Source organism: Moschus berezovskii, chromosome 11, assembly GCF_049115385.1.
Source record: "Moschus berezovskii isolate FMDL1 chromosome 11, NW_MosBer_1.0, whole genome shotgun sequence".
Lineage (NCBI taxonomy): Eukaryota > Metazoa > Chordata > Mammalia > Artiodactyla > Moschidae > Moschus > Moschus berezovskii.
In genome coordinates, this window is record NC_142470.1 from 5,228,037 (window position 1) to 5,251,928 (window position 23,892).

Consider the following 23,892-nt stretch of genomic DNA (forward strand, 5'->3'; position numbering starts at 1 on the left):
CACCGGGTCATGATCCTGGTACACACTGATCTGGTACGCAAGGAGCCAAGGAGAGGCATTCTTCCTTCTGGCCTGTGCTCCGAAGGCAGAGCCAGGAGGGAGCCCTGGGGAGCAAGCTTTTCTTTAACCAGCACCAAACACAGTCGGGGTCCCCCTGGCCCAGCCCTGCCTGCTTTCCTGCGAGCACAGTGTCCCACTCGGTGCCCCGGAGCCCAGGCTGCCAACTAGACAGGCCTATCCTGCTGTCGCCTATGGCCAACGTGTGTGTGGATCGGGAAGTGTGAGCAGATGCTGTGGCCCAAAGTGGCCAGTCCCCTGCGACTGCCCAGTGACCTTGTCTCCCAGACACTAGTGGTCTTGTCCTGGTTTGTCCCCCCTTCCACATGGCAGCTGTTCTGTAAAAGTGGTCCCTCCCCTTTGCCGCCAGCTTTCGAGTACTAACTAGTTACACGGGGACGTCAGGTGAGCTTGGCTGAGCTCGAGGGCTGGTTTCTGACTATGATGGTTTTGTCAAGTTTACTGTTCTTTTTGGAGAGAGAACCAATAAATAACACCAAATGTGAATGCCAGTTTGTCCCTTTTTAATTATAAAAGGCAGAATCAGGACCAGGAAATGTGTGGATGACAGGCTACTGCTCACCTCGGCAGGCTCTGGGTGGGGGTTGGGGTCAGCAAGAGGAGTCACAGCTGGCCTCCCCCAGCCCCCTTGGCTGGCGTTCCAGGGCTCACGGGCCACTGAACCGTGAGGGGAATCCCCGGGGCCTCACTAGGTCAGCAAGAGCAGGGGTCCAGGTTGAGCCCACCACCAGCCTCTGAACAAGACCGGGCCTTTTCTGGGTCAACTAGAACCAGCCCCTCCCTGTCGCAAGTCCCACCCAGCAGCTGCACACTCAGTGAGTGCCCAGGGCTGTTAGAAGGCAGCAGTGAGGAGGTGCTCTTTACGATCAGGGAAAAGGGACTTTGCTGAAAACGAGGTGCCTGTCGGAGGGCCATTTCTTCAAAGAGACCACAGCAGGATCCCAGCCAAGCCCATGTCTTCACGAAGCTCAGAGCCGCTCCACCTGCCCACAGGAAACACGCCCGTCCTTGTCCTGACCCGGCCCTGCCGCTCGTTGGTGAGTCCATATCCTGCTAGTATTTCCGGATCAGGATGTCCCAGCTGTCTTTCCAGCGAAGGGCCTTGAGCTCACTGGGTGACAGCGACCTGTCCCCATAGGTCAGCGGGCGCAGCATGTTCGACACGTGACAGGCGGAGGTGAACCATGCCATGACCAGGGCTGTGAAGAGGCTCCTTTGGAGCTGGGACCTGCCGGCCCGGAGCAGAGCACAGCGTGGGGGGGCTGGCCCTTCCCACCGTGAGGTCCCCCCGGCGCCCCGGCCGGAGCCTCAGCCCTCTTCAAGTCCTGCCGGACCCACCCAGCGCCCCTCCTCACTCGCTCTGCTTCCTGAACTCCTCAGCTCCTGCTCCATCTCAGCAGCGGGAGCACAGAACCGCATTCCTGAGCTGCTCCAGGCCCAGCCTCCAGGACCCACTCTGGTTTACAGGCCCCCTGGTGTATCTGCTGGGCACCACGCGCCCCGTGCCTCCCTTTCCTTTCTTTGTTCCTCCAGGCTGAAGGTCGTTCCCCACGCGTATCCCCCAGGTTCACCTCCCACCAGCCTTGCTTCGTGCTCGGAACCCAGGGAGACTTGCTAGTGCCTCTTCTGGCTACCCCGGTCCACACCGTGCTGGAATCACCATTCATGGACCCCACCCCGGACCCCACCCCCTGACCTGGGGCACGTGGCTGCCGAGGCCCGGTACCTGCACAGGTGGTCGCTGACGTGCTCCAGGACCACAGGCAGCAGCAGGATCTGAAAGGTGAGCGCTGGCAGGTAGTGGTAGAGGAAGAGCGTCTTCTCCATCAGGAAGAAGGGCAGGTAGTTCACGGCCCAGCCCCCGGCACACACAGCCCCAGCCAGCACCCAGCGCAGCCAGCGGTCTGCAGGGAAGGCCGTCTTGAGCTGGGAGGCTCCCTGCTGTCGGGCAGGCTCGCCTCGTCATCCACAAGCAAGCTCGTGAACTCGTGGCCCCTGCTTTCTGTCTCCCATCCCAGCCCCTCCCACTGTCTCTGGAGGAAGAGCAGACTGTGTCCTAAGAACCTCCCAGACTTCCTACTGCCCCTGCCATCCCAGTCCTGAGATGCGCCAGCCCTGGGCCAGGCCTAGCTCACTCCTGATTCCCTGTGGGTCTCCCAGTCTCACTCCTCAGGGAGCAGGGGCGGGCGTGCACCTGCCCAGAAGCCGGGACTAGTGGAGAGAATGACCAGCTCAGCTGAGCCCAGAGAGGGCGCCTCCCTGCCCCTTGTGGCCTTTGGGGCCCACCCTGGGCATTGGCTCCTTTCCCATATCAGAACGGTTTTAAAGGGGTTTCTGTTCTTGCAAACTACACCCCCCGCCCCACCAAGTGCCTCCTGGCAGCTCTGTCCCATCAGCCACTTCCAGGGGTGCTGGGGTCAGGGAGCAATTCAGGCCCGACACCTGCGTGGCCCTGGAGAAGCCTTGAAGGTGACAATGGGGACTGGAGCATAGCATCCTGTCTCTGGGGAAGAGACAAGTGCCCTCAGGGCAGAAACACAGGTGGCCCCAAGGCCGCGCTTGCTGATGCGGCCGGAAGCACACAGAGCTCCATCCGGAACCAGAGGGACAGGGCGCTAGAGGCATGTGGGCCGCAGCACAGACCCTCGGGGAGGTCGCAGACTCTCCTTCTGCGTCTGAGCAGGTACCAGACGAACAGCAGGGCGTACACCAGGGTGGCAAGGCTGGCCGAGGCCCAGATCACGATGTTCCCGAGCAGGTGGATCTGCGCCTGTGGGAGGGAGAGGCTGGTTGGTGTGGCCCAGGGCAGGCACGGGCGCCGCCCCACCCTTGGCCCTCACGGCCAGGATGGACGTGCGAAGGTGGTTGGCTCTCTAAGTGGAATCAGAGCCAGGAGTAGATGGGGTAGTTTCTGGACAGCAGAGCGGCTCACAAGGAGGGGGACTGGGGCGCTGATGCAGAGCAGCAAGGCACTGAGACCAGAAGGTCCTCAGTGCCCACTTCTCAGCAAGCCACGGCCCCCCACATCCAGGGGGGAAGGGGAATGCACCCCCCTAGCTTAAGCCATTACCGGGCACCGACCACGTGCTGCGTTTGCCCCACCAGGTGAAGACATGCTGGACAGGGAAGCAGAGCACTAACCGGCCTGGGCACCAGGTGCCAGGTGGGAAATCAAGTGGGATGATTTTAAAAACCACATCGGCTGGGCAAGGGGAACCACGTGCTGCCATGGCAGCAACAAAGCCGGGTGTCCCTCCCTGTGGACACATGGGGACCTGACCCCTTGGCATCTCAGGGGAGCTCAGGCCCTGTGCTGCCAGAGCACTCAGAGAACAGCAAGCCCTTGGCTTTTGTCAGGACAGCACAGGAAGGCCGGGGCTTGGGTGGACGCAGTGGCTGCTCTTAACATCACAGGTCTCTGGGGCACGGGCTGATTGCCCGTAGACGCTGTGCTTACACTGGTCCTGGGGTGCAGCCAGTAAGCGATGTTGGTGTCCAGCATGACCCAGTCCAGCGGCGTTGAGCTGTACTTGTGTTCCGAATCGTCACTTCTCACCGTCAGCATCCGCCACTGCAGACAGAAGAAGCCACCAGGAGTCACCGGACAGCCAGACGCACTTCATGGCCAAGGGATCTGCCAGGTGGCGGAGTAAACCGCTGTCCCTTTCATGGGGGCGTCCAACCTCAAGTTCACTCAGGTCACCCACAGAGGCAGGCCAGGAGGCGCCTCGTGGGCTCCAGTTTGTGGATTAGAGGATGGGCTGGGGCAGTAAGGGCGCCTTGACACTGGGGATGTTGAGTGCCTGGTTCCTACTTCCCTGGGGCTGTGCTGTGTCGACCTGACCTGGGAGCAGTGCCACACTGCTGCGTGTCTCCTTGGCTCCTGACAGTTACTGCCCGCAAAGCCACACGGCAGGAAGGCTGGGAGGCCGGGGGCTGACAGTGCCAGGCATGACACGGAGAGAGGACACAGTGCAACAGCCCTCCCTGCTGAGGCAGGTCCCAGTTTGAAGGCTGATGCTGGACAGACCACGTGGCCTTCCCGGCCAAGGGCAAGGTCGGCCGCCCCTCCGCCCGCCCATCACCTGCAGCTCGGAGAATCTGGCCATGAAGGTGAGGTTCCTGCTGATGTCCATCTGGGTGGGGGAGTGCAGCTCCAGCTCCCTCTCCTTCTGCTCCTGGCCTGGCAGGCACACGGGGACCCGGGGACACAAGCAGAACCTGGTCAGGGAGCCACCCATGGCAGCCGCCGCTGCTTTCCAAAGAACCCACCGGACACGGTCCGCAGTCCCCCACCCGCCTCGCCATCTTTCCAGTCGAAAGCTCTCCTTGCCCTGCCTTCCGGTGGCACTGCCCCCCTCGCCCACCAGAGGGCCCTCACCCTTCAGCCCCGGGAGGGAGTGGGGGCGGGAGTGGGGGCGGCCACAGTGGGGCCGGGAGCCCTGGGCTGCCCCGCCCCGGGAACCGGGCGCTCACTCCTGCCGTAGCGGTGCTCCTCCACATTCCATACAGTGCTCTCGTGGTGGCCCCAAAACAGCTTCTCCCCGACTACTTCCAGCTGCCGAAAGCCCCAGTCCGGGAGGGGCACTCCACTCAGCTGGCAAAGCAAGATGGTGGGGGGATCGTGATGGAGGGCCCGGGCCTGCCCAGCTGGGGGGACCCCACCCCAGGTCACCCACAAGGGCAGTGGCTCTCCTCTGGGGAGCTTCACGCCAGGGTTCAGTTCTGAGCAGTTAGAGAGACCCCGCAACCCCCCACGGCCCCCCTTCAGTCTGTCCCTCCGGGCAGGACAGGGGAGGCGGTGTCGCTGACCTTGAGGATGGCCGAGGTGTTCACGTGCACAAAGCGGACCTCTGACAAGATGGTCTTCCAGACATCCGTATCTGACTCCCTGTTCACGATTTCCTGTAAGAGCAGGTCTGGGCCATTAGTTCACTCTTTTTCAGATTTCCTTAAATGTAAAAATGAAGACCAGTCACCACGGTGAGACTGGCTTGGTCTGATACGAGGGGACAGTCCCCCAAGGGGAGCTGACACGGCTGATCCCAGACAGTGCCATCGACTTTATTCCAGAGGTCTGTGCGAGGTGCTGGGGGTGGGGACACCACCCTCCCCCAGATGTGGATAGCCTTTCCAGTGGGGATTTAAGGATGATGCTCCTGAGCTTCTGTGATGCCTGCTCCCTGAGACCTCGGGCCAAAGACGCAGATAGTGCAGAGGAAGGGCAGAGACTGTCCCCGCAAGACCCTACCCTGAGAGGGGATTCCTGGTGATGGGTAATAAAGAACTGACACTGGAAGAGCTTGGCGCTGCCGGTTTAACTTACAGGTGCCTGGCACAACCCCGGGAGGTCCTATGGCTACTGACAAACCAGCACCAGAGGGGCTGAGCAGGAGCAGGACAAGGAAGCCACACCCTCCAGTTGGCCATCCTCTCTGCCCATCATGGAGCTTCAGGTCCTGGAAATGGGGGCGGGTGGGGCTGAGGAACAGAGAAGGGGTCAGCGGTGGGCCTCACCAGAGAAGGGAGCGGGCAGCACCTTCAGGACAACCCTGGGGGCAAGGAGCTGGGCCAACAACCGCATCAGTGTAGCCTCGGGGGAGGGACAGAGGCAGACGCATGGAGTACCTCTGTGCAGAGCCCAGTGCCCGGGCCCCGCTGTGCGCGAACACAGAGGTGGCCTTCATGGCCCCTGGCTTCACCTCACCTATTGGGCTGATGCTACGAGGGAGCGGGTATGGAGGCTGAAGTGGGGCACGCCTCTCCCAGAAGTAAGCCCAGTGCGACCACGGCCGTGCTGCTGCGTTTCACACTCACGGCCCTGACTTCAGACGGTCCAGCAGCCCAGCCACGGAACCTCCCTCCTGCAGCCTGGCCCAGGACACAGTGTGCCACCCTGAAGAGCCTGCAGTAGGGACTGGGGCCCAGGGAACCAGTGCCAGAAATCGCCCCCGCTCCTCCATGGCCCTGCCTGTCCCCGGGCGAGGGTTAATCAAAGAGGCTCCCGGTGTGTCCAGGCAGCTGGTCTGAGCCAAGCTGTGGGAAGGGCCTCCTCCCTGCAGTGCCTCAGGACCCACCCACCATCCCGCAGCTCCTTCCTGGACACAGGAAAACCCCTGGCTCCCCCTTTCTGTAGACCAGGGGGTCACTTGTTCCAGAGCGCAGTTAGGAAAGGGCCATGCTGCCTGTGCTTGAGGTGGCCGGGGACTTACCAGCCGCCAGAGGCTCTGGGGGGGCATGGAGATGTTGTAGTCAACGTAGCAGGAGACCTCCTGTGCGTGGGGGCTCAGAGGGGCTGCGACGTCGTGCCTGGAAAACCAAACAGCGCTGCTAGGGGCGCCCCAAGCTCCCCCGAAAGACACTCACTGTTCTTTAAGGAGAAAAAAACCATTTTTCAGGAAACAAAGCCAGTTCAACCTTTAAACACCTCGGCTGCCATTCCCCAGGGTGCTAAATCCCTCACGGTGGGCAGAGGCCCTGCAGTGACCACGCCTCCGGGGACGCACGTGATGGGGAAGCAGGGGGACATCCATCTAAACCACAGGCTCACCATCCCCTTCGCAGAGGATACACCGAGCCGGGAGCACGGCCTGGCCACTGGGGGCCCCCTGACTCCAGGCCATGGGAGTGGCTGGGGCACCGAGAATGCTGCTGCCAAACAAGCGCTCAGTGGACGCCAGTTCCCCTTGCTCGCTTTCGGAGAAACCATGCCTGATCGGACTGTGCGCGGGGCCACACGGAGGGGAGCAGTGGCAGGGACTCACGTGTTGAGGAGGCGGGTGGTCATGCCATGCACCAGCTGCACGACATCGCCGTGCCGCACGGGCCTCGGGGGGTTGTTCACCACCAGCTGGTGCCTGGAAGAAAGCAGGGCCGGGCTCGTGGGGTCCTCGCTCAGGCTCTGTGGAGTCTCACAGCCACCCCGTTAGCATGTTCCTCGTACGAGGTGAACGCACCCGTTTTAACTCTTTTCTGAAACTTCGGGTCACTTCCCACGCTTCCTGGCATGGCCCCCTTTGTCATCATCACATTGACTGCAGCTGTGGTATTTCAATTTAAATCTGAATGTGGCAGTAAGAAGTTCATGATCTGAGCCACAGTCAGCTCCAGGTCTTGTTTTTGCTGACTGTGTAGAACTTCTCCATCTTTGGCTGCAAAGAATATAATCAATCTTATTTCAGTGTTGGCCATCTGGTGATGTCCATGTGTAGAGTCTTCTCTTGTGTTGTTGGATGAGGGTGTTTGCTATGACCAGTGCGTTCTCTTGGCAAAACTCTACTAGCCTTTGCCCTGCTTCATTCTGTACTCCAAGGCCAAATTTGCCTGTTACTCCAGGTGTTTCTTGACTTCCTACTTTTGCATTCCAGTCCCCTAAAATGAAAAGGACATCTTTTTTGGGTGTTAGTTCTAGAAGGTCTTGTAGGTCTTCATAGAACTGTTCAACTACAGCTTCTTCAGCACTAGTGGTTGGGGCATAGACTTGGATCACTGTGATAATGAATGGTTTGCCTTGGAAACAAACAGGTCATTCTGTCATTTTGGAGACTGCAATAAGTACTGCATTTTGGACTCTTATTTGTACCCCTTTTAGGACTCTTTTGTTGACCATGATGGCTACTCCATTCCTTCTAAGGGATTCTTGCCCACAGTAGTAGATATAATGGTCATCCGAGTTAAATTCACCCATTCCAGTCCATTTTAGTTCACTGATTCCTAAAATGTCAATGTTCACTCTTGCCATATCCTGTTTGACCACTCTGAATTTGCCTTGATTCATGGAGCTAACATTCCAGGTTCCTACACAATATTGCTCTTTACGGCATCGGACTTTACTTCCATCACCAGTTACAACCACGACGGGGTATTGTTTTGCTTTGGCTCCGTCTCTTCATTCTTTCTGGAGTTATTTCTCCACTGATCTCCAGTAGCATATTGGGCACCTACCAACCTGGGGAGTTCATCTTTCAGTGTCCTATCTTTTTGCCTTTTCATACTGTTCATGGGGTTCTCAAGGCAAAAATACTGAAGTGGTTTGCCATTCCCTTCTCCAGTGGACCACATTTTGTCAGAACTCTCCACCATGACCTGTCCATCTTGGGTGGCCCTACACAGCATGGCTCAGATCACGAACTCCTTATTGCCAAATTCAGACTTCAATTGAAGAAAGTGGGGAAAACCAGTAGATCATTCAGGTATGACCTAAATCAAATCCCTTACGATTATACAGTGGAAGTGAGAAATAGATTTAAGGGACTAGATCTGATAGATAGAGTCCCTGATAAACTCTGGACAGAGGTTTGTGACACTGTACAGGAGACAGGATCAAGACCATCCCCAAGAAAAAGAAATGCAAAAAAGCAAAATGGTTGTCTGGGGAGGCCTTACAAATAGCTGTGAAAAGAAGAGAAGCAAAAAGCAAAGGAGAAAAGGAAAGATATACCCATTTGAATGCAGAGTTCCAAAGAATACCAAGGAGAGATAAGAAAGCCTTCCTCAGTGATCAGCACAAAGAAATAGAGGAAAACAACAGAATGGGAAAGACTAGAGATCTCTTCAAGAAAATTAGAGATACCAAGGGAACATTTCATGCAAAGATGGGCACAATAAAGGACAGAAATGGTATGGACCTGACAGAAGCAGAAGATATTAAGAAGAGGTGACAAGAATACGCAGAAGAACTATACAAAAAAGATCTTCATGACCCAGATAATCACAATGGTGTGATCACTCACCTAGAGCCAGACAACCTGGAATGTGTGGGCCTTAGGAAGCATCACTACGAACAAAGCTAGTGAAGGTGATGGAATTTCAGTTGAGCCATTTCAAATCCTAAAAGATGATGCTGTGAAAGTGCTGCACTCAATATGCCAGCAAATCTGGAAAACTCAGCAGTGGCCACAGGACCAGAAGTCAGTTTTCATTCCAATCCCAAAGAAAGGCAATGCCAAAGAATGCTCAAACTACCACACAATTGCACTCATCTCACATGCTAATAAAGTAATGCTCAAAATTCTCCAAGTCAGGCTTCAACAATACATGAACTGTGAACTTCTAGATGTTCAATCTGGTTTTAGAAAAGGCAGAGAAACCAGAGATCAAATTGCCAACATCCACTGGATCATTAAAAAAGCAAGAGAGTTCCAGAAAAACATCTATTTCTGTGTTATTGACTATGCCAAAGCCTTTAACTGTGTGGATCACAATAAACTGTGGAAAATTCTGAAAGAGATGGGAATACCAGACCACCTGACCTGCCTCTTGAGAAACCAGCAAGCAGGTCAGGAAGCAACAGCTAGAACTGGACATGGAACAACAGACTGGTTCCAAATAAGAAAAGGAGTACGTCAAGGCTGTATATTGTCACCATGCTTATTTAACTTATATGCAGAGCACATCATGAGAAACGCTGGGCTGGAAGAAGCACAAGCTGGAATCAAGATTCCCGGGAGAAATATCAATAATCTCAGATATGCAGATGACACCACCCTTAACGGCAGAAAGTGAAGAAGAACTAAAGAGCCTCTTGATGAAAGTGAAAGAGGAGAGTGAAAATGTTGGCTTAAAGTTCAACATTCAGAAAACTAAGATCATGGCATCCGGTCCCATTGAAAGTGAAAGTGAAGTCGCTTAGTCATGTCCAACTCTTTGTGACCCCATGGACTGTAGCCCACCAGGTTCCTCTGTCCATGGGATTCCCAGGCAAGAATACTGGAGTGGGTTTGCCATTTCCTTCTCCAGAGGATTTTCCCGACCCAGGGATCAAACCCAGGTCTCCAGCCTTGCAGGCAGACGCTTTACCGTCTGATCCCCACCAGTTCCCATTGCTTCATGGCAAATAGATGGGGAAACAGTGGAAACAGTGGCGGATTTTTCTTTTTGGGGCTCCCAAATCACTGCAGATGGTGACTACAGCCATGAAATTAAAAGACGCTTACTCCTTGGAAGGCAAGTTATGACCAACCTAGACAGCATACTAAAAAGCAGAGACATTACTTTGCCAACAAAGGTCTGTCTAGTCAAGGCTATGGTTTTTCCAGTAGTCATGTTATGGATGTAAGAGTTGAACTATAAAGAAAGCTAAGAGCCAAAAAGATGCTTTTGAACTATGGTGTTGGAGAAGACTCTTGAGAGTCCCTTGGACTGCAGGGAGATCCAACCAGTCCATCCTAAAGGAAATCAGTCCTGGGTATTCACTGGAAGGACTGATGTTGGAGCTGAAACTCCAATACTTTGGCCACCTGATGCAAAGAGATGACTCATTTGAAAAGACCCTGATGCTAGGAACAATTGAAGGCAGGTGGAGAAGGGGACGACAGAGGATGAGATGGTTGGATGGCATCACCGACTCAACGGACAAGAATTTGAGTAAACTCCAGGAGTTGGTGATGGACAGGAAGGCTTGGCGTGCTGCAGTCCATGGGGTCGCAAAGAGTCTGACACGACTGAGTGACTGAACTGAACTGAACTGTATTGTACTTGCTAGGAACGCTGCTATGTCCTTGACCGCAGGCTTCTTGGCACAGTCCTGATCCCGAAGCTACGAGGAGGCCAGGGACTGAGGCCAGGCTGTCCCCCAACCTGTACTCACCTCCCAGGGTCCTTGACAATCCACCAGTTGTTGACGTCCTTGAAGGGGTAGCAGGTCACCTGCTGCTGGTGGGAGCTGCCACGGCCGTTCTCGTATCTACAAGAAGAGGGTGTAACTGCGGGTGGGGTGCCAGGGGCCCACGACCTTCCCCCAAGTTCCCTACAGACGCCACACAGTGAGGTGTCAGATATGTTTCCATCCCAGAGGGGCTGGTCCCTCCAGCAATGGTATATAACGAGACTCACTGACACCAGGGTCTGAGAGCTCCATTTCTTTCAATCTCACAAACTCCTTCACATGAAGTGAAAGTTGGTAACAGCAAAAATGTGAAGAAAAAAAAAAGCCCCAAAACATATTATAACCTCTGAATTGAAAACATGACTTTCCTTACTTACATCATAGGGTAGGTGCTCTGGTGAGAGTGAAGCCAGCAGGGCACGGGTTGGCCAAAGATGTTCTTAAGGGTGATCTGGGAACCAAAGGCCACCTCCAGGGGCTGACCTTGTGTGACCCTTGCCAGCCCCCCCTGAGACAGGAGCACGGGGTGGCCAGTGAGAGAGAGAGAGAGCACACACATGACACCCAAGCCAGTCCCTTTGACAGCCCCTTCCCACATCCGGGTCATAGTCACACCGTCAACTATGGTCACGTGTGACATAATCCTGGCACGTTACACATTACCAATGACTGGAGGCGGCCCCTGGGGAGGTGCTCACCTCACCCTCCCCTGCTTGTCTTTATTTTGGTGCCATGCCATGTGGCATGCAGGATCTTAGTTCCCTGACCAGGGATTGAACCCAGGCCTCGGCAGTGAAAGTGCAGAGTCCTAACCACTGGACCTCCAGGGAACTCCCCCGACTCGTCCTCATTTACTTCTTACCCACAGCCCATGATAACAGCAATTACATCTGACTAACTCAAGACGTGGGTGAGTTAAGAAATCCGCCCGAACACTCAGAGAATTTGCCGTCAGCAGAGCTGGCCCTTAAGAGCAGGTCCACCGACTTCAGGATCTACATTCCCAACGCTTCATTTGGAGCCTGTTTTTATTTTTGCAAAGTGAGTTGCATGAACACCAGAGATATGTCTGTCCTGTGCAGCCTGGTACCTCCCCGCAGGTCACACTGCGGAGGGCAGACCCTCGTCCCCTCCCACGCCACTAGCACGTTCAGTTAGCGTAGACAGAGTGAAGACATGCCTCACTTCCCCGATTGGGTTTTCCCTCTGATGCTCGCCTGGGTGGTTTACGTTAAGAAAACCCCGAGTCTACTGTGGCCTTCTTTCTAGAACAGCACTTCTACCTCCAAGCTGGCCTGGAAGGCACTGGACATGATCTGGTCATGGGGCCCGGAGCGGTAGAGCAGCAGTAGGTGGACGTAGAAGAAGAGCAGGTACACAAGGGCCGGTAGCACCACCAGGGCCACCGCTCGGGCGAGCAGGTGGCAGAGCACACGGACCTGCCAGAGGGCGAAGGGGACATCACCCACCGGGGAAGGCAGGCCCAGGACAGTCCTCCTTTCAGGGCTCTCATCCTGCTCCCCGCCCCCCGACAGCCAGCCCGGCCTCACCCCCGACCCCACCTATCTCTGCCCTGCCCTCAGCCCCACCCCCACCCCAGCCCCGCCTCCTTCCCCCCCAGCCCTGCCCCCAGGCCAGCCCCGCCCCACCCCTTAGCATCAGCACCTACGTTTGACAGTGTCTGGTCTCCTATCAGGTGCCAGGCATGGACGGCGGCAACCCCAAGCACCAGCAAGTATGTGAACACACCCACGTACTTGATGCTAAAGACAAGATGAAGAAGTCAAGACGAGACACACGTAGAGGCCACGGCTGCTGCCCCAGACCCAGTGCACCAGACTCACCCAACTGCACAGGAGCAGGCCACGCCCGTCAGCACCAACCAAAACCACCATCTCGGGGAGAAGGGCCTGGAGCAAAGCACAGAAGCAGAGCTGAGGCCTCGGAATGTTTCCCCTGAAGGCCAGAGAAGGCACGGCCTCAGAGATCTCAGCTGGCTATGCCGAGCTCCAGGTACAAGGAAAAGATTTCTCGTCTCCCCGAAGAGAAGTCCTGATACAACTTCTCCTTTGGGTCAGAAGATGTTTCCACTTAGTTTACATTATAGAGAGATGAGAATTATTTATGAAGTCGGGAGCAAAGAGCCAGTGGCGGTGCCTGGGGCAGCTGTGCCCATGGAAAGGTATCAGACCTACTCGGGTGGACAAGCCCCAGGACTCCTCTGTCTCATTCTCCATACCCGTGTTTCTGGGAGTTGGAGAACTTCAGGTAAGACAGCACGGCCAACAGATTGAAAAATATCAGCACTGATTCCAGAAGCATTAACCTTGACTGAGTGATGAGAGCATTCTCTGTTGGGAAAAGGACACAGGCATCAGGTGTCGGGAAGCAAGTGTGAAAGTCCACAAAAAGGGTCCTTGCCAAACGTCCCAGAGTCTGGAGGTGGGAGGTGGGGGCTCGACCTGGCTGGAAGTTACTGGCCCTTCCTGAACCTTCATTTTCCTTGTCTGTAGGAGAAATACCAACTCTGCAGGGTGCCTGGACATTCTAACACTCTGTGGGCCCGGGTCCCAGTTAGGGTTGTCACTCAACAGACATGAATTCTGATTTATTTTCATCTGACTTAATTTCATTTGTTCACAGACCTGGGCTGAGACAGTCCCTTCTGAGGAATACCCATTCATTCCTGAATCTCTGTCTCCACTGGTCAAGGGGGATGGGGCACAGGAGAGGTTCTCATTCAAGGACAGACGGGGTTGCCAGGGGTGATGGTCCAGGGGTGGGGGGCGCATACATAGGAGCATCATTTGAGCAGCCCCGCTACACGTTGGCAGCCCCTCCACAACATCACAGTCTGAACACACAGACCTATGCACAACCCCCGGCCTGGGAGTGGGGTGACTCCCAGAGTCTGATCTGGACACCCTGGACGTGCTTTCTTCTGTCCTGCGAGTAGTAGACATGGGAGGGGGCATGTCCACTAAACCCCGAGCCCTCCTGGGCCACAGAGACGTAGACAGAGGTCAACGCTGGGGTCAACCTGGCTCCCCGGAGCAGGCAGATGCCTGGGCCTCACCGATCAGCATCAGCAGAGCGGCCCCCGTGGCTGCACAGTGAGAGAAGCCGAGCTCCCACACGATCTCATAGGCCATGGGCACTGACAGGGCCCCCGAGAGGGCCGGCAGCAGGCGCAGGGACCACACGGGCACGTTGCTGCTGTATTCTGGAAGAGCGAGCACAGAGGGGCTGAGTGCATGGGGCACACCACCCCCCCTACACCGCCACATCTCCTCACATGGCACACGTGCCCACGGACCACAGTGCAAGTGTGCAAGGCTGGGTCTCATCAGGGACCGAGTGTGTGGGTCACAGGTTCATGTGGTCGAGGGCTGGTTCTCAGTAAGTACGGGATGATGCTGAGGACTCTGAAATGAGTTAATGCTTATTTACAGATTTACCCAATCTGTTTCCAAAAACACTGTGGCAACATACGTATATGTATAAAAGGTACTTGCCACACACAGTGGCAAGTACAGATGCCATGTACGATGTGCTATGTGTACCAGAGACCAAGGATAATACACTTGCTTCAAGTAAGCACTAAGGAGTTTACTGGACTTTTTGAAAGTCTTTCACTTGTACTCAAACTATTTATCATACCCTGGATTCAGATGAATAAACTGTAGTTGTTAATCTCTAGGATAGCTGCTTCCTCTCAATTCTAACCCGTGCACATTAATAAGGGAGATGACAATATTTTACCTGCTCCAATTCTGTTCCACAGAAAGTTACCATCAAATCCTCCTAAATAACCTAAAACAAAAGATGAATCAGTAACTATCCTGTTCAGTAAACACTTCTGAAGCATCAAACTGCAGCAGGCAACAGGGGAACAATGATAAAGAACAGAGTAAGACCCACGGAGCAGCTAAGCCCATGTGTCTGTGTGTGGCAACTACTGAAGCCTGTGTACCGGGGAGCCTGTGCTCTGCAGTGAGAAGCCTCCACAATGAGAAGCCCTGTGCCACAGTGAAGACTAGCCCCCACTCGGCACAGTTAGAGAAAGCTGGTGCAAAGCAATGAAGATCCAGGGCAGTCCCAAATAGATAAATAAATAAGATACTGCTGCTGCCCTCATGAACTTCCATGTTTAAGTGTTAAAGAGCCACTTCTCTTACTAAGGAATCCTACCTCCCAAGGCCAAAAGCATGTGGCCAAATGGTGGTCCACTGCCATCCAAAAAGAAGATCCGCTTCATGTAAAAAGAGATGTACTGCCCGTAATACACTTCATCAAAACTGCAAAGCAAACCGTTATGTTCAGCTAGAGATCTTAACTGTACACAAAAGGTACGAGGATCAATGTACACCTTTGCTTCCAAATGACTTTGGAGAGTGACCAGTCAAGGTTGGATCTTTCCCCCTAAATGCATGGCGTCCCTGAACATTAAGACACGTGTGCAGCACCACACATCCACAAGAATAGGAGGGAAAACACCCCCCCAGAAGTTGGGCATTCAGGAGGCTTTCCTGACACAGATTCTACTTCTCTCCCTGCGTGTAGATTAGGGTGTACCACAAGCCAGTCTACCAAAGGCTTCCTGGACACAAAGCTGATCTGGCTGTCCACCTGCATGTCTGCAGCCGACAGAATCAGAGCTGGTGACCCAACAAAACAGTCGCAGGTGTAAAAGGGAGAGGCGCCAACTGCAGCAAACCTCTTTCAGACAATCAGGGACATTTGCTGACACGGAGGAACTGCTGTCAGTTTCTTAGGCATGATGATGCTACTGTGACCCTGTGATTTTCAAGAATCCTGATCTTTTAAAGACACTAAATTGTTTAATGAATGAAATATAGTGTCTATGATGTGCTTCAAAAAAATCCACTGCAGGGAGGGAGTTGCAACTGGGTGACTAACATATCACTCTCTGTACTTTTGTATATGTTCGATGTTTTCCATAATAAAAAGTTAAGTGAAAAGAAACACATATATTAATCACATCATTAACAGCCCTTTAATAATCACAACAATCATTTCTCATTAGGACAAAGAATGCACTCTGCCATCAGCAAGGACTGGCTTCCAAATTCCTCAGTCTTCTGCCCTCCACTCTCCGGACTGTCAAAGGTCACCCATCACGGATACTGCACCTACTATTGACCCACAGGGCAAGAGTGAACAGGTGGACTCTGCAGCGGCTGGCCTGGGGACAAGCTGGTCTCTCCTCTAACTGCCAAGGCACCCATCACCAAGAAAGCCCAGAAGTTCGCTCTCCCATCTTATGGGGCTCAAAAAGGCACTTCCGGCCATCAATGCACTGAAAAAAATTACAGTTCCTTCTGGAGGCCCCCAGAATTGAGTTGCTTGACTTACACCACGGCCCTTGGATAGGCAAGCTGCCATAGTCGGCTCAGCAACCCCACCGCGGTCAGAGCTACCATATTCAAGTTCACCTCAGCGGTCACCACCACAGGATGCTGCAAGAATCCCAACATCTTGCAGAAAAGCAGGCCGCGGGAGGAGGATGCCCTGGAAAAGCAGAGGAAAAGCTATCACCAGGAACACCGGTGGCTCCCTTGAAGGCTAGGAGGAGGCTGACATCAGGACACTCTTTCACCAGCAGTCACACGCGGCGAGGTGGCCATCTCTGGACTGAAGAGTCCCTCACTTCAGCACCACCTGCGGAGCCCTTCCGGTCAGTGCCAGCGTTGGACCCCTGGGCCCCTGCCCACCTGGGCAGTGTGGCCGGCTGACAGCCGGTGACCTCCGTCCGCCCCCGACCCCCCGAGACTCAGAGCCTCCCGTCTGCGGCCCCTTTCTCACCTCGAGGGCGCGTCTACACCGGGCACCCCGCTTCTTTCCCGAGGCTCCCCCATCCCTCGGGTCCACTTTTCTCTGGAGGCTGCATGTGCCGTGGGGACCACCCTCCCCCGCGTTCTCACAGCGACAACGCCTCTGGCCTGCGGCGGCCCCCTTCTGCCCTCAAGCGACAAGCTTCCCTCCTGCCGCTGCGTCGGCCCAGGGCAGCCCCTTCTCTCCGGGGACCCTGTCCGCCCCGGGAGCCCCGCTCTTCCGCCCGGCACTCCGCTTCTCTCCCGAGGGTTTCACCTGCCCGGGGGGCCCGACTGGGCTTTGGTCCCCGGCGTCACAAACGTACTGCTGTTTCTTCAGGTCCCCGCAGAGCCGCTCCCTGCGCCTTAGACCTGCCTGGGGCGGGGTGAGCGGCTAGGCCGACCGTTGGTAGGGCGTGAGGCCGCTTGGCACTCTTCGGTGCCCACTAGCCCGCTCGACGCTCGACTCGCCACGCCTGTGGGGCCTACCGAGGCGGGGGAGGGTGCAGCGCGCCTGCGCACTGGGCGAGGACGGCGCGCGTGCGTACTGGGTGAGCCGAGATCGGCGCTCCAAGAACGTGCGACTTCCCAGAGGGCTGTCAGTCGTTTAAGTCTGTGACTCCCGGCTGGGGAGTCCAGGTTCCTTTGCGCCACGAGACACATGGCTACATCTGTTAGACGACATAGTGCGAACGTATTGGCATTTCGATCGGGGTGACGCAGAGGCCCATCCCTGGCCCGGCCGTGCCCCCCACCCTCCGGCCCGTGGGGCCCCTCCGAGCCTGCTCTGCAGCGGGACACAGCGCCTTCCGGTCAAAGGAATGACCCAACGATTAGCAGGCAGGATAGCAGCCCTGCTCTTCACCCCACCTTCGTCTATCTGGCAGTCAGTACTCCTGACGGGCTTTCCTGGTGCCTCAGCGGTAAAGATCCCTGCCTGCCAATGCAGGAGAGGCGATTAGATCCCTTGGGTGGGGAAGATTCCCTGGAGAAAGAAATGGGAACCCACTCCAGTATTCTTTCCTGGGAAATCCCATGGACAGAGGAGCCTGGCGGGCTACAGTCCACGGGGTCGCAGAGTCGGACACGACCTAGCGACTAAACTGGATGGAAGGGTACTGCAAGTCTAGTAAGGAATTACGATTCTTTCCTGCCTTCCCCGTCACCCAGCCTTAGGTAATGCAGGTGACTCTCACCCTACCTGTGTAGAGGGAGGGAGCGCGGGCTCACCTGCTTGCAGCCAGAGGGCGTCCTGGGCCCCAAGAGGAATGGGGCTGGGTTCTCAAAAGTAGGAGGCGTCAGGTCCTGAGGACCCAGGGCCTCCCGCCTGTTGGCCCCCTGGCTCCCTCATGGCCAGACTCCTGGAGATGTTTATTGCCAGTTCCCAGGAGCAGGGAATCCAGGGGCCACGCCTGCCCAGAGTTTCTTTTTGGAGAGTGTTAAACTTACTGGATATGTAAGTTTCCTACATCCTTACCTGGGGCCAGGCACTGTGCTGAATGCTGCTATGGCCTCTGCATCGACAGTACCCTGCCCAGTAGGTACTGTTTACAACCCACATTTTACAATTATGGAAATTGTGGGTCTGGGTGGTGGTGTCTTCATAAGGTGACACATCCAGTGGAGGGCAGATCCTAGCTCTCCATCCTTCATGGCCCACACCTGGCTTGCTCTGCTTTCCCAGCCCAAAGTACCGCAAAACTTTGTACTTTATTACCTCTCCTATTACAGCAAAACAAAAGGGACATTAGAAGTGGCAACAAAACAGGAGTCAAGCACTTAACTTCTGTGACCCACCCACTTCTCAAGAGGAGTGGGGTGAGGGAGGGCAGGGGGCAGGCAGGGCTAACGTCAACCCACTGGGAAGACCCACTTCAATAACCCCAGGCTTCAGCCCCTCCTCACCCTCACGTTGCCCAGTCTCTCTTAATTTCTATACAAGGAGAAAACTCTCCCATTTCTAGTCAAATGACAAGGTCGAGGAACACACAGCCTAACAAATCATGTTTGGTTTCAGTGGGTCTTTTTTTTAAACGTTTTTTTTTTTTTATTTAAATAAGGAGAATTCTCTCATATGGAAAGAGCTAGTACAATCACATATTTGAAAGGAGAAACAACAGGTACGGAACCGGAGGGAAGGGTGGAGGAGGGTGCCACCATGGCCTGGTGAATCCAGGGCTCTGTTTTCCCATCTAAGGTAAGAGCCCCCCCAAACAACGGAGAAACAAGCTGCACGTTACGTCTTTTAGCCATCGTCTGCCCTTTCAAATATCTGTCTACATGAAAAGACGAAAGAGAGGAAAGGCCAAAGTAAGATCAAAAAGGAACAAAAAAAACACAACCCTCTCAACAAAAAAAACCCCAACGCTTTTTACTATGCAAGGCGTGAGGCTGAAAGCTTGGTGTGCAGGACCCCCTTTTCACAATGGAAGGAGATCATCCACACACAGAGAGCCTCAGCAGAGTTCCGCTCTGAGGCTCTGTAACATGCTGAAGGCAGGGCCTCGGGGACACGGCCGCCTCCTGGAAGTCACCTAACTGGGGTGGAGAAATGGTGACCAGCAGGTTGGATGCGCCTGGGATCACTGGCCAGATAGATATGCACTGGTGGCCCTGGTGGAGGGCACGGCTGGACAACAGCGTCCAACCCCAACACTGAGCCACTCCTGTCCTGGTGATGTCTTAGGTCCGGTTCACTTTTCAAAGCTGGAAGAGCCAGCTTTCTGAAGTCTGCAGTTCCCAGTCATCACAGAATAGTACTAAGTTAAGTACCCTAGTGTCCTTGGTGCTCGAAGGCCATTTCCAACAGACCTTCTAACCCAGGCTAGCTGTGCAAGAAGGAAAATGGGACAAATAGAGATTTGAGAGGTAACATGCAGCTACTCAACGGAGGGGAACCACACAGAAGGGAGGGGGCTTCAGCCGCTGACCCCACGCTACCTCAGTGGGCCAGTTCTGAGACCATGCCTGTGAGTGCACACTATGAGCCTCCATAGCCCTTGACAAACCTCATCAACCGTCCAGAAGGCAGATCTCTACAAGACAGGAGGGTGAGGGCAGAGCTGGAGAGAACCGATGTCAGTAACAAGATACCCCAGTGTCCCCAGAAGTTGCTGCAATGACCATGGCTTTGAAACCGGACTGACCGATTTTTCTGGCTAATAGTCATTCTTTAGTTTTCTCCCTGAAGGAACCTGGAGCCCAAAGTGTAGGAATTCCAAGTTTGAAAATAGTAACATTGATTCAAAACGGGAAACAAAAACCAGACCAAATACAGGTGGCAAAGAAGCCTTCAGGGGGTGGATGAGGCCCCATGGGTGCACGAGCTCACACTCTTGGGTTGTACCCCATTAGAGGAATTGATGCTGGACGACACACAGTACTACAGGGTCTCTGGTTGCTGAGGGACAGGGTGCATCGTCAATGGCCAGGTGGAGCAGCCAGCACGGGAAAGAAGGGTAATCGAACAGCTGAAGGCAAAGTGAGAGGGCTCTGACCCCTGACCCTGCCCAGGAGCAGAAAATTGTTGAGTGCTAGTCTTTACATGTTCCCGCTGGTCGACCCAAGGCTTTCTGGCAGAGGCCTCTGTGTAGATTTGCACTCTGAGAATGGGGATGTGAAGGCAAAATATGACCCCAAGTCCTATTACCTGGAGACTGGCTCTAAAACCACATGAAAGGAGAGAGATTGCCCCTCAAGACATCTCTGCACTAATTCCTCCATTTCATCAGACCAAGGCAGGGATGGGGTGGCTGGGTGGGCCCAGGGCCCGCCCTCTGCCTCTAGAGTTCAATGTAAAATCCGTGTCTCATCCAGAAAGAGATTGCAACTTGGGCACACGAAGGTGGTACACGCACTGAACTTCACATGCAACTTTCCTGGCCTTTCCCGCACAGAGTAATTCAGACATTATATATAAATAGAGCAGTGACACAGTTACTTCTTTTTCCACCTAGACCTACGACATCAATACATATAAATAAATTCTAGTGTTCTGTTTTTTATTGGGGGTGGGGGGAATACGGGGGTAGGTAGAGAAAAGGGCTGGAGAACAGGTGACCCTTTTTCCCTCAAACAGGAAGTACTGTCGCTCTGAGGACAGGTTCACACGAAAGGACGCATCTTAAAGAGTTTGTAACAGCATCCAGGCCTGTTCTGCTGAATTTCAAAACGAGAAAGCCTTTTTTCCTTTTGACAATGTGAGCTGGAATCAGGTGTGAGGGGTCTGGCCATGTTTCTGTTTGTGAGTGTGAGGCCCCTGAAGGGGCCCCCGGAGGGGAGGGGAGCCCCATCTCAGTGGGGACAGTAGCCAGGCGCTCGCAGGGGAAGGGAGACAAGGGCAGGTGAGCTCACAGGGAGCTCCGTCCAGTGGCAGCCCTGCAAACAAGGACTTCAGAGTAAAGATTCAGGGGATGAAGGAAAAGAAAAAACAAAAAAACATGCCAGTGAGAAGTAAGGTCTGAGGGTGGAGGCAAAGAGCCGAATGCTGGACACCACTGACTAAACACTGAAACCCTGCACCTTTTGCCAGAAGGCTGCTGTTCCTACACTTCCTTAAAGCAGCGAAGAGCAACGAGTGACTACGGTGGTTCCTAAGGCCCTTCTTTCCCAGTGTTCCGCATTAGACAGAGCCTCGAGCCTCAGCCCGAGTAGCTGTCACCACTGAGGCGACGCTGTGGGTGGACCCTGAGGGCCGGGCTGTCTCCCTGCTTCCCATCCTCCGAGCCAGGTCTTCCCCAGACCTGCCAGCAACAACAGGTTGATGGCAGCCTAGTTCTCTCAAGAGCATAGGCAAAACTTCAAATTTCCCCTTGCCTTTCCTTGGAATTTAGGATATTTCCTTCTAGTTCTTATTTTAAAAGCAAACAGAGACTTAGCATAAAATGCCTCCACATGTGGACAGCGATAGCTCTGCACACGTTAAGAGGCTAGGTGGGCTGTTTTGGCAGCATCACCAGCCCTGCACTCGCCTACCTCCCCTTGGGCCCTGCTCTGGCCTCTGGAAAGCCCGGACACCCCACTGCCCCGCTTGGGCCTCTCTGGCCCCCAGCCCAGGCCTGCAGCTGGGAGGGGAGAAAGGGAGAGAAGCAACCCCTCCCGTTTCCTCCCAGAGCTCAGGCCACGGCTACAGAGCCAACTACACCCGTCACCTTGAGTGACAACAGTCCAGGCACCTGTCGGCACAGAGGACAGCGGGGTTTCCAGCGCCGCGCTGAGGGAGAGGTGCATGGACAGGAGGACCCAGAGAGACAGGGCAGCTCGGAGGAGAGGGGACATGAGAAAACATCAGGCCCTGTGGGTGTAGCAGGGGGCGTGAGGCCTCTCGTCCAACAGGCCCTGTGGGTGCTGTCAGCTCCCACCACCCCGGTCAAGACTGGAACACACCACTGCCTTTTAATTCCACGATTCACCTCAGGTTCCCAGCGGTCAGTGTCCCCACCAGCTTTAGGAAGAGTCTGAGATAGAAGTTGTGTGTCATTCTTAGGCTAAAAACATCAACGTCAATGGGCTGACCATAAGCTCCCTGTGGTCATCAGACCAGAGACTGGAAGCCATTGATATGCCAGTCCACCTGCCCGCTCCCCACAAGTCACCGTTTCCCGAGTTCAGGAGCAGTGTCTGAAACCACTTCTTTCTTCAAGTAACCAGCAGAAAGAGAGCAGGAGAGGCATGCTCCCAAGCATCACCGCTGCCGGTACTGCAGTGACCTACCACATCGAACAAGGGAGGTGACAGGAAACTACTGCGACAGGAGGAGGTCAGGGAGAGGGTGGCAAAGGACAGATAAAAAGTCCAGCTATACAAAGCCTGTGTTTTTGTTTTCTTTTCCTTTCTCTTTAGTAAAATCCTGTAGCTGCTTTTTAAAACAAAAAGCCTGAAACTAAAACAGCCCTGCTTCCAGACCACGGTGCCCGGGGATGGGAGGCGGGGAGGGGAGGAAGCGGGGGAGGGCGGGGTTAGTCTGCACGGCATGATGCTCGGTCACCCACACTCGGTCACTCCATGGTCGTGATGGAAAGGAAATGGGAATGGAGTCGTTTGCTTGTTCGTTTCGTATTAAAGCAAGCAGGTCAATGCCAGAGATCCATGGGTGCAAGCCGGTTGGACAACGGAGCTTTTGGGAGTGGAGGAGAGAAGGGAGATCTCGAAGTCCAGGCCAGGCGGGTGGACAGGGGATCCCTCGGTGAGACTCCCCAGTGTCAGGCGGGGGCGAGGCCAAGGGCAGAGTCCTCCCAGGCAGGCTGGGCCCAGCCCCTCAGGCCTTGCTCTCCTCCACCTTGACCGCCCGGGGCTTGATCGCTCCGGTTCGCTTCAGCGGGGAAGCGGCTGAGGGCGGCTCCTGCAGCTTCACGGCTCCCAGGCCGGGCTTTTCATCCACTCGCTGCTTTGCCTTTGGACAGATAGATGGAGACAGAGGAAGTCAGCCTTGCGCAGACATACCTGCCAGGACCCATGGTCCCACCACCTGCTTCCTGCTCCTGCGTCAGAGGAAAGCTACCCTAAGCAGCCCATCTTTCAGTCAAGGACCAGACTCAGAAATGCCTCTCCTGGGCAGGACCCTGGCCTGAGAAGGCTCTGCTCCCTCCCAGGGCGCTGAGTGCAGTGATTCGGAGAGGCAGGAGGCCCAGGTCCCGGGGAAGCATCTGTGCCGCCCAGGGGACTCTGCAGGAGTGGCCCACCCAAGGCCGCCCCAGGGACCTTCTCAAATCAGCACACCCCCGCCCGTGCTGCAGGGGCGTGGGGCCTCTCGTCCAACTCGGCCTCCCAGATCCTCAACCCTCCTGACTCCCATTTTGTGGGAGCCTTTCCCCAAGCCCCTAATGTGACCTCCAGAGTCACAGCCAGGGTCCCCTTATGCTGCAGCTCTGCACAGTGAGGGGTGTCACCGAGTGAGCAGCCTGGTTCTGCCCCTCACACGGTGGTGTGAGTTTTCAAGGAAGCTTTAGAAGCTCAGGCCTAGCAACTCAGAGAGTGACCCTTGGGGAACTGAGTTAGGAGAAGTGAACTGAACAACAGAGCCTCTACCTCCACTAGCCAGGAAGGCTGTCTCACTAACATCCCACACCTGACTTGTCTGAGCTCTGGAGCCTGGTCACATTTTAGAGGAGTGAAGAGATCATGCCGAAGGGAAAGATGCTGAGCCAGCCCTCTCGTTATAAATGGGAGAATGTCAATCCGTCTGGACCCCACCCGGCCAAGACAAGGACGAGACACAGCACTCACTAGGCTGGCACGCACAGGTACACGTGCCAGGCACACACACACCCACATACCCCCGGCTTCTAGAGCTGACCTCCAGGCCTAACCAGGTCCCAGCGCCTTCACAGCCCAATTGCTATGGAGGGAGAGTCCCCCTTCTGGCATCACCTCCTC

General features: G+C 55.0%; 2 protein-coding genes across 19 annotated transcripts in view; both read right to left on the bottom strand.

The window, feature by feature from the left end:
* Nucleotides 1–560: 560 nt before the first annotated feature.
* POMT1 (protein O-mannosyltransferase 1) lies at nt 561–17,008 on the bottom strand. Of its 3 annotated transcripts, none has more exons than XM_055400147.2 (20): nt 16,796–17,008; nt 16,061–16,216; nt 14,876–14,982; nt 14,447–14,497; nt 13,761–13,907; nt 12,924–13,035; nt 12,529–12,594; nt 12,354–12,447; nt 11,968–12,123; nt 11,062–11,192; nt 10,667–10,762; nt 6,843–6,935; nt 6,291–6,387; nt 4,891–4,983; nt 4,555–4,675; nt 4,164–4,261; nt 3,536–3,649; nt 2,722–2,848; nt 1,805–1,982; nt 561–1,306 (listed from the first exon to the last, which is right to left on the bottom strand). In XM_055400147.2, the coding sequence occupies exons 2-20, from the start codon at nt 16,180–16,182 to the stop codon at nt 1,132–1,134; spliced, it is 2,178 nt and encodes a 725-aa protein (XP_055256122.1). In that variant the 5' UTR covers nt 16,183–16,216; nt 16,796–17,008; the 3' UTR covers nt 561–1,131. The 3 variants fall into 3 exon arrangements, with proteins under 3 accessions (XP_055256122.1, XP_055256123.1, XP_055256121.2); XM_055400148.2 differs by having other exon boundaries at nt 16,845–17,006; XM_055400146.2 differs by lacking the exon at nt 16,796–17,008 and adding an exon at nt 16,511–16,773.
* Nucleotides 17,009–18,524: 1,516 nt separating this feature from the next.
* The window catches only part of PRRC2B (proline rich coiled-coil 2B), an 87,255-nt gene continuing 81,887 nt past the window's right edge, over nt 18,525–23,892 (bottom strand). For all 16 annotated transcript variants that reach the window (XM_088841076.1, XM_088841080.1, XM_088841079.1 and 13 more), the window contains one exon: nt 18,525–22,909. In XM_088841076.1, the coding sequence (XP_088697202.1) occupies nt 22,775–22,909 (135 nt within the window). In that variant the 3' untranslated portion in view covers nt 18,525–22,774. The remainder of the gene's footprint in view (nt 22,910–23,892) is intronic.